The sequence below is a fragment of the Hibiscus syriacus genome, unplaced genomic scaffold (genome assembly GCF_006381635.1).
Source record: "Hibiscus syriacus cultivar Baekdansim isolate YM2019G1 unplaced genomic scaffold, ASM638163v2 tig00014304_pilon, whole genome shotgun sequence".
NCBI lineage: Eukaryota > Viridiplantae > Streptophyta > Magnoliopsida > Malvales > Malvaceae > Hibiscus > Hibiscus syriacus.
This window is the reverse complement of record NW_024062321.1, coordinates 545,653-558,739: the sequence shown is the minus strand read 5'-3', so window position 1 is coordinate 558,739 and position 13,087 is coordinate 545,653. Positions and strand designations below refer to the sequence as shown.

The 13,087-nt window shown below is 34.2% G+C and overlaps 3 protein-coding genes and 1 pseudogene across 7 annotated transcripts; 3 read left to right on the top strand and 1 right to left on the bottom strand.

Annotated features, from left to right (window-relative positions):
- Nucleotides 1-1,271: 1,271 nt before the first annotated feature.
- LOC120207098 (LIM domain-containing protein PLIM2b-like) lies at nt 1,272-6,122 on the bottom strand. Of its 2 annotated transcripts, XM_039206621.1 has the most exons (6): nt 6,094-6,122; nt 2,232-2,430; nt 2,034-2,124; nt 1,929-1,951; nt 1,749-1,838; nt 1,272-1,601 (listed from the first exon to the last, which is right to left on the bottom strand). In XM_039206621.1, the coding sequence occupies exons 2-6, from the start codon at nt 2,364-2,366 to the stop codon at nt 1,314-1,316; spliced, it is 627 nt and encodes a 208-aa protein (XP_039062552.1). In that variant the 5' UTR covers nt 2,367-2,430; nt 6,094-6,122; the 3' UTR covers nt 1,272-1,313. The 2 variants fall into 2 exon arrangements, with proteins under 2 accessions (XP_039062552.1, XP_039062551.1); XM_039206620.1 differs by lacking the exon at nt 6,094-6,122 and having other exon boundaries at nt 1,276-1,601; nt 2,232-2,464.
- LOC120207093 (transcriptional regulator ATRX homolog) lies at nt 2,314-10,272 on the top strand. Of its 4 annotated transcripts, none has more exons than XM_039206612.1 (9): nt 2,314-2,430; nt 6,094-6,243; nt 7,143-7,205; nt 7,305-8,063; nt 8,215-8,346; nt 8,434-8,517; nt 8,875-8,934; nt 9,029-9,115; nt 9,653-10,272. In XM_039206612.1, exons 1-9 carry the CDS (start codon nt 2,398-2,400, stop codon nt 10,064-10,066), a joined length of 1,782 nt encoding a protein of 593 aa, XP_039062543.1. In that variant the 5' UTR covers nt 2,314-2,397; the 3' UTR covers nt 10,067-10,272. The 4 variants fall into 4 exon arrangements, with proteins under 4 accessions (XP_039062543.1, XP_039062542.1, XP_039062539.1 ...); XM_039206611.1 differs by lacking the exon at nt 2,314-2,430 and having other exon boundaries at nt 5,851-6,243; nt 9,653-9,818; nt 9,969-10,272; XM_039206608.1 differs by lacking the exon at nt 2,314-2,430 and having other exon boundaries at nt 5,851-6,243; nt 9,653-9,818; nt 9,894-10,272.
- Nucleotides 3,640-4,812, top strand: LOC120207010 (annotated as a pseudogene).
- Nucleotides 10,273-11,602: 1,330 nt separating the features above from the next.
- Nucleotides 11,603-12,157, top strand: LOC120207100 (transcription factor EGL1-like). Its single transcript, XM_039206623.1, has 2 exons — nt 11,603-11,803; nt 11,915-12,157. Exons 1-2 carry the CDS (start codon nt 11,691-11,693, stop codon nt 12,120-12,122), a joined length of 321 nt encoding a protein of 106 aa, XP_039062554.1. The 5' UTR covers nt 11,603-11,690; the 3' UTR covers nt 12,123-12,157.
- The last annotated feature ends 930 nt before the right edge of the window (nt 12,158-13,087 follow it).

Genomic DNA, 13,087 nt, shown 5'->3' with positions numbered 1-13,087 from the left:
GTACTTCTCTTCTTCACTCTAATTATAATTAAGATTAAATTAAATTTTATAAAAAAATTAAATATATCAAAGATCATTGAATTATGTTTACATGATTATTTTGATTAATTAATTTTTCAAAAAAAAAAACAGTTAGATGATCAAACAAATACATGAGAATAGGTTATGTTATGATCGATTGTTACAAAATAATCATATGATATTATAATAAGTAAAATTTTGATAAATCTAATAATCATTTTATAAAAGTTTAATAAATTTGATGATAGTTTTTTAATAGTTTAATAAATTTAATGATTATTTTATTTATTTAAACATAATTTATCGATCTTTAATGTATTTCATCATGTGACCAAATCCGACATTTACAAATGGCAGGCACCATTGGTCGCTGTTTTACTAAATAGTTTTTTCCATAACATGTAATGTAATTGCTCCCAAGACATTCGAATGTGTGATTTAATCATCATTATACCATTATATATATATATATAATCGAATATAAAAACATATTCTTTTAAAATTTAAAATCACTCAATTATATGATTTTTGTTTCTTTTATTTATTTGATTACAATTTTAATTGTATATAAAGTAATTAGAATCGAATTTAAATTTTAAATGTTACTTAGATGACAAAGTTGGAATGTGTTGAAAAGACGTCATTACATTGTCTGTCTGAACACAATCACGTTTCTGCGTGGAGTTAGATGGTGTAAGTCAAGGATGGGCATGGGTTAACCCGACTCGGCTTAAAAATTTTATACTTCAACTTGACCCAAAACTTGACCTGGCATTTGAGATAAAATCTGATTCCAATCAGACTCGAAATAATATAAAACTATTAATTTTATTTAATAAATAGGGATTTAATTGGAAAAAATAATATAAAGAGGAGTACCGACACAATTTGAATTTGATTTTTTTATTAAAAAATTCCAATCTGATCGGGTTAGGTTGGAACACGTCGGATTCGAATCCCGTGCCCAACCCTAGTTATTTCCACTGAAAATTTAAATTTGTCACATATTTTAGATTTTTTCTATATATTTCTATTGAAAATCAGTTTTTGTCCTCTGAAAAATTATAAATTTAAATTCGCCTCTCTTAAAATTTTAAAATTTCAAGTTTGTTCCCTCTAACATAATATATTGCGTACGTACCTTGTCATAGTAAAAAGCTCCACACAAATGAATTCGAAGGGATACAACAATCTTGGTTTCCCTTTGATAATAGTGAGATCAAACACCAAAGTACTGAGATTTTAAAGCTCAACAATGTCCCATGAAAGGTTCAAGTTTTTAAGCATTCCCATCATTGGTCATGCTCCTCAGCAGTTTCAGTCTGAGCCTCGATTTCCGTGCTCGTCCCTTCGATATCGTCCCCTTTCGACTCCGAATCGGCTTCTCCGCAGGAAGGTTTCTTCATCGAGGTCGTCTTGGTGAGGTGACTGTAACTGCCTGTCTCCTTGAACAACTGTGAAAAGTGGTGCTTGCAATACAGGAAGCCGTCTAATGCTGCATATGAAGATGTTGTAAGGAAGCAACCTCCATGTGCACACCTGAAGCAGTTTTTATGATATATTTCTCCCTCCACAGTCACCTGTTAATGTACCCCGGATTCATTAACGTACACGAACATGTTCAAAATACGTTAGACACGAAAATCGGACACGAATATATATATGTATATATATATATATATATATATATATATAAGATGAAAAATACGATTAGTTAATTAGTAGACCTTCTCTAATGGGTAGCAAGTTTTCTTGCAGACTCCACATTTCTCTTGAGTGCCAGAGAACATGGCTGCAACTTTGCTCGGAGCCCTTTGCTGTATAAACAAAACAATACAATTCGAACATATGAATAATCACATCAACATCGTAAATAATACGATTTTTTAAGGAAATTTCGAGTTTACCAGTCCATTTGGCTTAGGTTTATCTGAAAAATCATTAAAAAAACATCATTAGAGAATCAAATGTGAATGTTAAATATCAATGCATTCCATTTTTTTTCTTGTCACCTTTGGATGTATAAGTTCCAATCGCCTTGCAGACTTGCTCAAAGTGAGGTTTGCAATAAAGGACACCATCCCTTGCACAATAGGTGCTCACCTGTACACAATAGGTGTTAATTAAGTTGTTCGTTCATGTAGTAAAGACGCGTATAAACACGATACGCGTACGTGTGTATGTATATATGTATTTATACGTATACGTACAGTGAGGAGTCCATTGCATTTGCTGCATCTGAAGCAAGTCTTGTGATAAGGGACTCCATCAGCAGATGTCATGTCGTAGAAATGAACAGTCTTATCACAAGACCTGCATTTCTCTGTTGTCCCACTGAATGCCATCTCCTTCTTGATAAGAAAACCTTAGGTCCAGATGGCAAAGAAAGAAGGAAAACAAAATAAAGAAGAAAGAAAAAGAGGGAGAATTAGGGTTTGTGGAAGACAACGAGAGTGAGTTGTTTGATCTCGACCTCGAACCATTGATATAGGATTCCGATTCAACTCAGGGCCATTGCATGCATGTTAATTTCAAACTTTCCTTAATTAGTAAATGCTAAAAGCAATAACTAGGGTTTAAAATTAAGTGGATGATATGAATCGACGAGTGTTAAGGTTACGCAATGAAAGGTACATCCCTATATAACACACCAAGAATAGGGTTTTGTTTTCATGGAAGAACGGGCATGGAAACTTATATGCTGACCCAGTTTTCACCCATCAATATATATATATATATATATATTTGATTTGGTAGAAGATATTATAATTAAGAAATTTATGAATTTGAAATTCCTTAATTTTTTTAATAGTTTTTGAAGTATATAATTATAATAAATCACAAACAATTTATACATTACATGTATACGGTGGCATAACTTGGTCATAGAATTTGAGGGATCAATTTAAAACTTTAAAAATTATAGAGGTTTAATTTAAGATTTTTCAAAAAAATTGAAGTATTCAGTTTACATATTTTCAAAAAAAAATGGGATCTAACTATTTTTTTAAAAAAAATTGAGAGATTTAATGAGAATTTTAAAAAATTATAGTAAGTGTTTAATTAAAAACATTCAAAAATATTAAAACTTAATATGAATTTATAAAAACTTTGTGGGGCCAAATTAATATTTTTGAAAAATTTATGGATCTAAAATTAAAATTTTCAAACTTTTTTGTGGGGGCCATAGCCCCCACATGGCACCACTAATCCACTATGTGTCTATGTTCCACTCCTCAACGGTGATATTTTTAAATTACTTTTTTATTTTTCATTTAATTATATTTAATTATTTTTTAAACAAGTAGGGAAAGTTAAAATTAATTCTGGACCTCTTTTGAGGATCATGATTATTCTGCATGAATAATTAGGTGTTTAATAATTTTTTTGACGAATTCTATATAAAATTTCATATATTTATTATATAATTTATTAAATATAATAAAAAGTTATATATAAACAAAAAAAAAATTTCGCTCTTCCAATTTAATTTTTCTATACCTATTATTGGAGGTCTATACCCGGGCACTAAAATATCAGAAGCTGGGATGTTAAGAAGCATAGCAGGCTAAACAAAGAAGGAAGCTAAGAGAAAAACACAGAAGAAAGTATAGAGACATGAAGCTAAATGTTTACTCAGATCGCCTATCTCAGCCAGTTCGAGCTGTCATCATCTTCTGCAAGTACTTTTTCTTCCTTTTTAGAACTATGTCATCATCTTCCTTTTTATAAATTGTTTTTGGTTTTTTTCTCCCAATGGTTTCTTTGCAGAAATTAATCCCATGAATCAGCTGCCCGCCATTGTTGATGTAGAATTTAAGCTCTTTGAGAGGTAAATAAGAACCCCTTTTATCCTACCCCTTAGTTCAAAGATTCCATTATGATTCATTATTTGTCTATTTACTTTGGTTGTTGTTTGTTGCAGCCATGCCATTCTTATCTATCTTGCTTGTTCATATCCTGGAGTTGCTGACCACTGGTAAGTGCAGTCGCTTGTTCAGATTTCTTCACCTGACACTGTGTCCGTCCCTGTTCTCGTGTGACCGAAAGTGACGAGTGATTTATTTGGTTCATATTTTGTTATTAATTAATCCGTGTCATCTCATTTTATAGTGTTGATTTAAATTGTTTTAATTTGAATCTGTGTAGATATTTTCCTATTTATTTGGGAAAAGTCGGTGTCAATCCGATTCAAAGTTCGATCCAAGCACAAACTCGACACTGTCAGAAAGTTGTGCAGTCGAATCGGATCGTAACGAGTTTTTGTGACTCTCTTTCAAGGTATCCGTCTGATATTATCAAGAGAAGCAAGATACACTCGGTGTAGGATTGGCATCACTCCATCTTACGCCGTGGTTCAGGTGCATAATAATTTAACACTGAAATAGATCGAACCCTATAGTTCTATCATGATTGTGTTGTGTTTATGTATATTAATGCTTGTGTTTTACAGTCACAATTGTTCAGAATTCTGTTGTGGATCCTGTCCGCAGCTCTATCGAAGATCGAGTTGTTTTGGGTCGAGGGTAACGGACCGTTTTTGCTCGTGCAAACCAACCATCGATCGCCGATCTTAGCCTCGTTTGTGGCATAATGCAACTCGAGCTTCTGGACGAGGCGGATCGGAACAGGCTGTTGGGTCCTTAGAAGAAAGTTCAGCAGTGGATGGAGAGCACGAGAAATGCTACAAATCCTCACTTCGATGAAGTGCACAAGAGCCTGATGGAAATCAAATATGATCATGTCGTGTCTTCTATGAACTTGTGGTGTTTAGTTAGTTATTCTGTTTAGACTCAAAATAAATGCCGAATACGTATACAATGAACTTGTGGTGTTTTCTATACTCGAAGTCATATAGTTAGCTATTTTGTTTGGACTCGGAGTAAGTGTGGACGGACGTAACATTTTATGTTACAAGACGAATATAAATTTATAAAATTTTAAGAGTTAAATTTAAATTTATAAAAGTTTAGAGGGTAAAAACATATTTTAATAGAAAATAAATAGAAAAAAAATTAAAATATAAGATAATTTTAAATTTTCAAGAGGTGATCGTCCCGTCTAAGTATATTACTGAATGTAGTATAAAAGAGTATATAATAAGAATTTATGATGTGTTTTACATTCGGATTATCTACGTTTTCTTCATTTACTACTTCAAAATTTAATTTTTTTCTTTATTCTCGTCTTATAATATATTTAATTCTATTATTATTTGCTCAAGTTAATATAGATGTATCGTTATTGACAATCACATCCATCGCTCCTAACGTTATGTAGAGGACACAAATGATTCCCTAATTACAGGATGTTGTTTTATTGAATTTTTTTATTATTAAAAATTATAAAAATAATCTTTTGGTTATATGACGTTATTTTGTTGAGTTCATAAAAATTATAAAATTTATATGTTCTAAATTCGTCATTTTTCATTAAAAATGATTATCATATGAGTTGAACGTTAATTTGCTTACCGATACATGATAAAATCACATTTCAATTGTCTATTAACATTATCGTTGCTTTTAAGCACTAATTCGACAACATAATATTTCAAACACTATCTTAACGATATAATGTAAATGGAGAGTCGATCCACAACATATAACTTAAATGATTTTAAAATCAAATTTTATCATATCTCAATTAATACGTTAACATTTATCTTAGACGATAATTTTTTATATAAAAATGACGAGTTAAAAAAATATGGATAATGGAGTTTGAAACAATGGTATTATGGTAATATATTAGAGAAATCAAGCCTGATTCCGTTAAATCGAAATCGATTTCCTATATAAGCCTTCATCAAAGTTTGAGCACGACATTTAAAAACCTCACGAAATACCCGCAAAAAGAAGAAAGCTTTGGTCCGGAATGGGAAACCGAAGGTTCGCTCAGGTGTCCACTAGCGACGACGAGGACGAAGCTCCGATACCTCCCCGACGGTCCCGATCGGAAGATTCGAGGCCGGAAAGGAAGAGGAAGAAAATGAAGCTGCTTGAAGAGGACGATGAAGAGGACGAGAGGGACAATAAGAAGAGGAAGAAGAAAAAGGACGAGGTCACGAAGGAAGAAGAACAAGAAGAAGAAGAACAGGAGGAAGAGCCACTTCAGGAGGATGCAAAGCCGATAGGGGATACTATTAGGGTTTCTGGGAAAGGAAGAGGAAGGAGGAGTCATTATGAAGCTTTTGAGTTCGACGGAAATCGATATGATCTCGTGAGTTTCTTACTTTCATTTTGGATTCTTTAAGGGCTTTCGCTTCTTTTTTTTAGTGTTTGGATTCTGAATTTAGAGGTTTCTGTTTAGGAGCTTGTGTTTTGTTTTTGTGCGGCTTGGTTTGATAGGTTTAGTGGGAATTAGGGTTCTGAACATTTTGGCTTGTTGGTTCTTTTTTTATATGAATTTATTATCTGATTTGTTGATTGTTTTTATAATTGTCAGATTTCATAATTGATTTCAACGATTATAAAGTGATTCTTCCTCTGAGTGGCTGAAGGTGCTTTCCCTGGGTCACTTTTTTCAATTTTAATTTTGAAGAGTTTAATGTAAAATGCTTTTGGTTTTATTATTTCTTTATGGCAATTATGGGTTTTGATTATAGATGTTTCCAAGTTTGTGAAGAGTGATAATACTTTCTTTAGCGTCTTAGGGATTTTGAGTTGTGGAAAGTGACAATAGTATCTATAGATTCTCAGTGATTTTTGGGCAAAGAAAGCTGAAATGAAACACTGGTTCCTGGTATAAATGAGTTTTAACTTCGGTTTTATTGTTATGTTTTTTGGTTACCCTTTTAAATAAGTATAATTTTTATGAATTATGTTTATTTTGTTGGTTTTTTGGTTCATTACAAGTTCACCTATAGCAGTTTTATGCTAGTAGAAGTTGGAATTAATATTTTATGAATCATAAAAACGAGTATGGATGTTGAACTGATCTGAGAAAAGCTGTTACTGAATATTCAAGTGGTCTATTTTTGTGACATTCTGGTTTATTTTGTTTGCAGCTGTAGTTTGGGGATTTGGGTAATGTTATTCTTCACTTAAATGGTCAATTTTACCAATTTGTGACTTTTCACCTTTATGTCATTACTTATGTTTTCTAGCGTTCCTCTACAGGAGGATCCAGTTCTTTTAGTTCCTGAAGATCAGGAGCAGAAGCCTTATGTGGCCATCATTAAGGTAATTGCATTGTTTGGTAATACATTTTTAGTTTCTTTATTTTCGAAATACTTTTTAGTCTTTTCCTTTGCAAATAATGGAGCTTTTATCTATTTGTAGGACATTAGTCAGACGAAAGATGGGAGCATTATGGTTACCGGTCAGTGGTTTTATCGCCCTGAAGAAGCTGAGAAAAAAGGTGGTGGAAGCTGGCAGTCACGTGATACCAGAGAGCTGTTCTATAGCTTCCATCGTGATGAGGTTCCTGCAGAATCTGTGATGCACAAGTGTGTGGTGCACTTTGTTCCCATACATAAGCAACATCCAAAACGGAAACAGCATCCGGGCTTTATTGTGCAGAGAGTTTATGACACTGTAGAGCGGAAGCTTTGGAAGCTAACTGATAAAGATTATGAAGATAGTAAACAGCATGAGATCGATCTACTTGTTCAGAAAACTTTATCACGTTTGGGAGATCTCCCTGACCTTGAGACTGATGCTGCTGCTCCAGTTGTTGATCAGGAAGAGCAGCTAAAGGCAAAAAGATCTCTCAGGAAAAAGAATATTTCACCTCTTGATGTTACTAGGAGTGATGAAGGAACTGGAACTCCTAGGTCTGATCAACATCTGAAAGCTGAAACTCCTGGAAGCTGTACAAGTAATACCAGTGAATACTACACAACTTTGTCAAAAGCTAATGTGCTAACCGGAGTAACCCATCGTGATAAGTGGATGGAGAGGCTTCTCCAAGCTGTTCAATACGTGTGTAGTTCTCCTGAACTTGATGACAAAGCAAAAGGTGGTTCTGATAGCTTGGAACCTGAAAGAGACACTAAGAGTTCAGGAACTGCAAATGGATCTCAAGAGAAGAGTTCAAATGTGTGCAGTGGCTTTCTTGACTATGTTTAACTTTTATTGTAGAGCTATTTTTTTGTTTTTTACCCATGTGGTGATCAATAGGAAATGACTGATAGTTGCTTAAAGAGATGCTATGATTTGCAGAATATTTATCGCCCTTCTCCTTTTGCAGGGTGACAAGTCTTTTCAGTGGCCAGATGCTGCTATTTCCGCTGTAACTGCACTTGAGAAGGCATCATATGATGCTTTTTCACCTGACATGAAATATAACCAGAAGTTACGGCAGCTTATGTTCAACCTGAAGGTCGAGTGCTTTCTGCTTATGAGCCTATATAGATATCTTCCCTTCTTTCAATTTAGTATGATGTTGATTCTTGTTTCTTTTTCCCAGAATAATTCATTGCTAGCTCGACGACTACTAAATGGAGAATTAGAGCCTTCAACAATACTTAACATGACACCTGCTGAGTTAAAGGTATAGTTTATTAGGGTTTTGAATTTTCTTTCATGTCAGTTTAAAAGAGTGATAGCTACCCCATGCAGGTGGAAATATGTTGGTTCTTGAACCTGGTTATCTGTTGGCCATTTATTACCTACTAACTGGTTTTAATATCACAAGGACTTGACTAAATTTAACCTTACAATTGTTTGTGACTAATTTCATTTATGCCGCTCTACTTGGATTCTGGGGGCAGCCCACCATGGAGCAAACTTTTTATTTGTTATCATTTTTAGTAATTCTTTCTTTTATGTTTAGACAAATTAAAAAAATTCAATTAAATATGCCTTTTACAATTTGGAAATAGAACTTGATTAATGATTTCAACTGTAGGAGGGTTTAACTGCTGAAGAGACAGCCAAGAAAGAGCCTGATGAATTTGAGCGCATGCAGGTCGTTCTCTCTACCTAATTCATACAAAAAATCCGATAACATCTTTGTTAACATGGTTGATATGTAACTGATTGTTCTGTTACTCTTAAAGCAGATGACTGACGCCCGGTGCTCAAGATGCAATGAATTTAAAGTCTGTCTAAGAGACATTATCCAAGCAGGACATGGAGACCGCTACCAGGTTATCTCATATCTTCATCTCTGATTCCATCACTGTTACTAATTTAGTGTAAGCTTGGACTGCTCTGATGGTGTGCTAAGTTGATTGAGCTCGTACTTTGATTGTGTTTCACTCTAGCTAGACATGCACATGCACTAGTTTTTGAACTTGTTTATGTACAAGATACTAATAACCAAAACTACAGGCATTTATCTGTGATCCATATGCACAATGTTGTCAACTTGATCATGCATTCGTCTTTGTACAAGATTTCCGACATAAAAGTTCACTAACCATGTTAAGTAAGGAAACTGTTTTTGGATAGAATTTACATTTTTATCAGAGCATAATATAGACAAAGTATATATCTTTTTTTTATTAAAGAAAAAAGTATATACCAGACGTACAAAATGGTACTATAATTTTTTCTTGTCTGAAATGGATGGACACAAGTATTATATCAGACCACATTTTCTGGAAATCTCGAGGTAACTGCATGCATAAATTCTAGGTAATTTCATCTTTAACAGTTAAACCTTAAACTTCCATTTGCATCAGTTGGAATGTATTGCATGTGGAAATTCCTGGTATGCTTCTAGGGACGAGGCATCCTCACTTACAATAGAGCCATCATCAAGTTCTGCCAAAGGACTTGGTTCGGGACGACCAACCAAAGGGAAGCCTGAAATTCCTGAGAAGAAGCCGGTTAGCCCTTCTGCCAAAGGTGTTGGTTCGGGACAAACAGCCTCAGTGAAGCCTGAAACTCCTGAGAAGAAGCCGGCTACCCCTTCTGTCAAAGGTGTTGGTTCGGGACAACCAGCCACAGCGAAGCCTGAAATTCCCGAGAAGAAGCCAGTTAGCCCTTCTGTTAAAGGTGTTGGTTCTGGACAACCAGCAACAACGAAGCCTGAAATTCCCGAGAAGAAGCCGGTTAGCCCCCGCGAATCAGAATCTACAAAAAATGTGGAGTAGGGAAATTTGACCTTTTGTACAGTTGAATGTTTGCATATCTGTTGGAAGTATATAGTCATAAATGTTTACATTTATTTATATGAAGGTTAGGATAGTGATAAGCTTCATCAAGAGTTGTTGGTTTATATTCTCAAACCGTGGCAGAGCTATATGATTTTCAGGTGGACACGTGCCCACCTTGGAATTTAAAATTAGTTTATTAAGAATTGTTTTTTATATATGTTCTCAGTCTAAATTTAATTTATGTCTAATTTAAATTTTTGTGTGCTTACTTTGGATTTATTTATGCCCAAAAGATAACTAAAAATGTCTATTATAAATATTAGTTTTTTTGGGATTTAAAATTTCATTCATCAAGATCGAATCAAAATAAAATAAAAAATATATTTAGTTAAAATTTAAATCCAATATGTAACCTAAATTTAATATACAATCCATATTCAATAGTCTTAATCTCAATGGCAATCGGTAGCCGGTCAATCCAACCCCCTTCAAATTCACTTTGCACCTATTATTGGAGAACGGCAAAACCATTTTCTGTTCTCAAATTTTAGCGGGATTAATCTAAAAAATCTCCAATAACATGATAAGATTGTAATTTGTAAAAAAAAATATAACACAACCTAAAAAACTGCAAGGAAAAAAAAGTTTACAAACATGAAACTAACAAAAGAAACAAAAGTAGATAGAACAAATTTAAAGTAAATGTCAAATCTTTATTGAGATTTTTTTGTGACGGTAAAAATCTCCGACTGTGAATATCAAATCTTAAAAAAAAGAATTTTTAAATTTGGTGATCATTATTGAACAAAATTACAACAAAGGTGATCAAAATTATAGCATCAAAATGTATTAACTTAACAAATTCATGGGTCGAAAATTAGATCATCCCATAATGATTATAAACACGATAGCCCCAATGGCGGATGTACTAAATCTCTATAGGGGTCAAGTATATCTTATTATTTTGAAAAAATTATTAAATTTAGTTTAATGTGTTATGGGAGAAAAATTATAATTTTTACATACTTATTATTTTTAAGAAAATAAAATTAAAATTTTAAACCTCATTCTTAAATTTCTAGATCCACCACTAGATAGTCACCGAGTGCTTGAACATTGAAGATTGGTTGAAAGAGATTTGATATGGATTGAAATTATTGTATTTTTTGTTGTTGTAAATCACACTTCCTCGTGCCATAATAATTGTTCCTTGTCTCTTCTTTATCATTCCCATGAAGTCATTCATGACGACAACTTGAAAAATGTTTAATGGACACATAATGACTCGATGAACTTTTGTTTCTTCACGGAATCAAACCCTAAATTTCATTCCTTTGATCTGGTGTTTTTACTCAACTACAGTAACTTAATTGCAACTTGGCCCACTTTCATCTATCCCCATTTTCATCTGCTTTTTCTAGCTTCATAGCTACCCCCAGAATAAAAAACCATCTTTATGGTTTTAAGAACAAAGAACTGTTGGTTTGGATCTCTGGGTTGTTTGTGATGAACAAAACAAGAGCATTGTAGTTAGATAAAAGAATCACGAGCTTCAACTGAAGTTCATGTTTTTTGCTGATAAAGTGTTTGTGAAATTTCCACAACCAAAGATATCTTTCCAATGGCTACTTGGTTCCAAAATCAAGGGAGCTTGAGGAAACAGCTTGCTCTTGCTGTGAGGAACATCCAATGGAATTATGGGATCTTCTGGTCCATATCAGCTAGTCAGCCAGGGTACAAAATGTTCCCTTTTTGCCCCATCTTTAAACCCTAAAAGCATTTGAGGTATTTGTCTTTTTTAAACATGAATCTCCATGTTCTTGCTGTCAATGTGAGCAATATCAGGGTCTTGGAGTGGGGAGATGGTTATTACAATGGAGATATAAGGACAAGGAAAACAGTTCAACCTTTGGAGCTCAAAGCTGACCAGTTAGGTTTGCAGAGAAGTGAGCAGCTGAGAGAACTCTATGAGTCCCTTTCAGCTGGTGAAGGCAGCCCTCAAGCTAGAAGACCTTCAGCTGCATTATCTCCAGAAGATCTCACTGATGCCTAGTGGTATTACTTAGTTCGTATGTCGTTGGTGTTCGATATCGGCCAAGGGAAATCTTTCTTCAATCTCTCTAATAACTGAAAACATTCAATGTTTATGATTGTTGATTCATAGTCTAAATTGTTGTTAGATTGCCTGGAAGAACATTGTCAAGTGGTCATCCTTTTGGCTTTGCAATGCTCAGTATGCAGAGAGTAAGGTGGTGTCGTTCACTGGTTGCAAAGGTAGATTCATTTTCACGTGCTTCGATTCTTGGCTAGATTATAAATATCAGTTGATAAGCTTGTAAATGTCGGTTCGGTTTTTGTTTCCATGGCCTGGAAATATTGTCAACCGGCTCTCTCAGAGTGCGTCTATTCAGTGTTGATCCAGTTTCACCGTCTGTTTAATTTATTCTCATTTTCCGATATGAAAACGAACATAGGTTACAAGTGATCAGACAGTAGCATGGTTCTGAAATCCTTAACGTTTGTATTGATTTGCAGACAGTAGTATGCTTTCCATTTGCGGGAGGTGTAATTGAGCTTGGTGTGGTAGATTTGGTAACTTTTCGGCTATACTTTTAATTTTGTTTATTGCCATGGGAAGGTTTGCTTCGATGCAGTTTTATTTCAAGGCATGCTGTTATGTTGATTGCATTCTGTAGGTACCGGAAGACCTCAGTCTCATTCATCGCGTTAAAAGTTTGTTCTTGGATTCTCCACAGACGATTGTTCCAAATAAATCCATACGAGTTGATGCAACAATTCGGAACAAGAAAGATCCTGCTTGTTCGGCTCTCGATACTGAACTGAGTCCTGTTTTAGGCTGTGAGCAACTAGAAATGGTTTCTCCGATCAACAGTTCAGATGGAATCGAGCCAAACCAACCAGCAGAAGATCCATTTATGATTGATGGGATAAATGATAGGACTTCTCAGGTACAAAGTTGGCAATTCATGGATGATCTCCATTCCTTGAATTCCAGTG

Coding starts and splice junctions, on each gene's coding strand:
- LOC120207098 (XM_039206621.1), bottom strand. CDS start 2,366: ATGGCATTCAGTGGGACAACAGAGAAATGCAGGTCTTGTGATAAGACT. Junction 2,125..2,231: donor AATGCAATGGACTCCTCACT/GTACGTATACGT, acceptor TATTGTGTACAG/GTGAGCACCTATTGTGCAAG. Junction 1,839..1,928: donor AACCTAAGCCAAATGGACTG/GTAAACTCGAAA, acceptor TTGTTTATACAG/CAAAGGGCTCCGAGCAAAGT.
- LOC120207093 (XM_039206607.1), top strand. CDS start 5,899: ATGGGAAACCGAAGGTTCGCTCAGGTGTCCACTAGCGACGACGAGGAC. Junction 7,206..7,304: donor CTTATGTGGCCATCATTAAG/GTAATTGCATTG, acceptor ATCTATTTGTAG/GACATTAGTCAGACGAAAGA. Junction 8,518..8,874: donor TGACACCTGCTGAGTTAAAG/GTATAGTTTATT, acceptor TTTCAACTGTAG/GAGGGTTTAACTGCTGAAGA.
- LOC120207100 (XM_039206623.1), top strand. CDS start 11,691: ATGGCTACTTGGTTCCAAAATCAAGGGAGCTTGAGGAAACAGCTTGCT. Junction 11,804..11,914: donor ATATCAGCTAGTCAGCCAGG/GTACAAAATGTT, acceptor GAGCAATATCAG/GGTCTTGGAGTGGGGAGATG.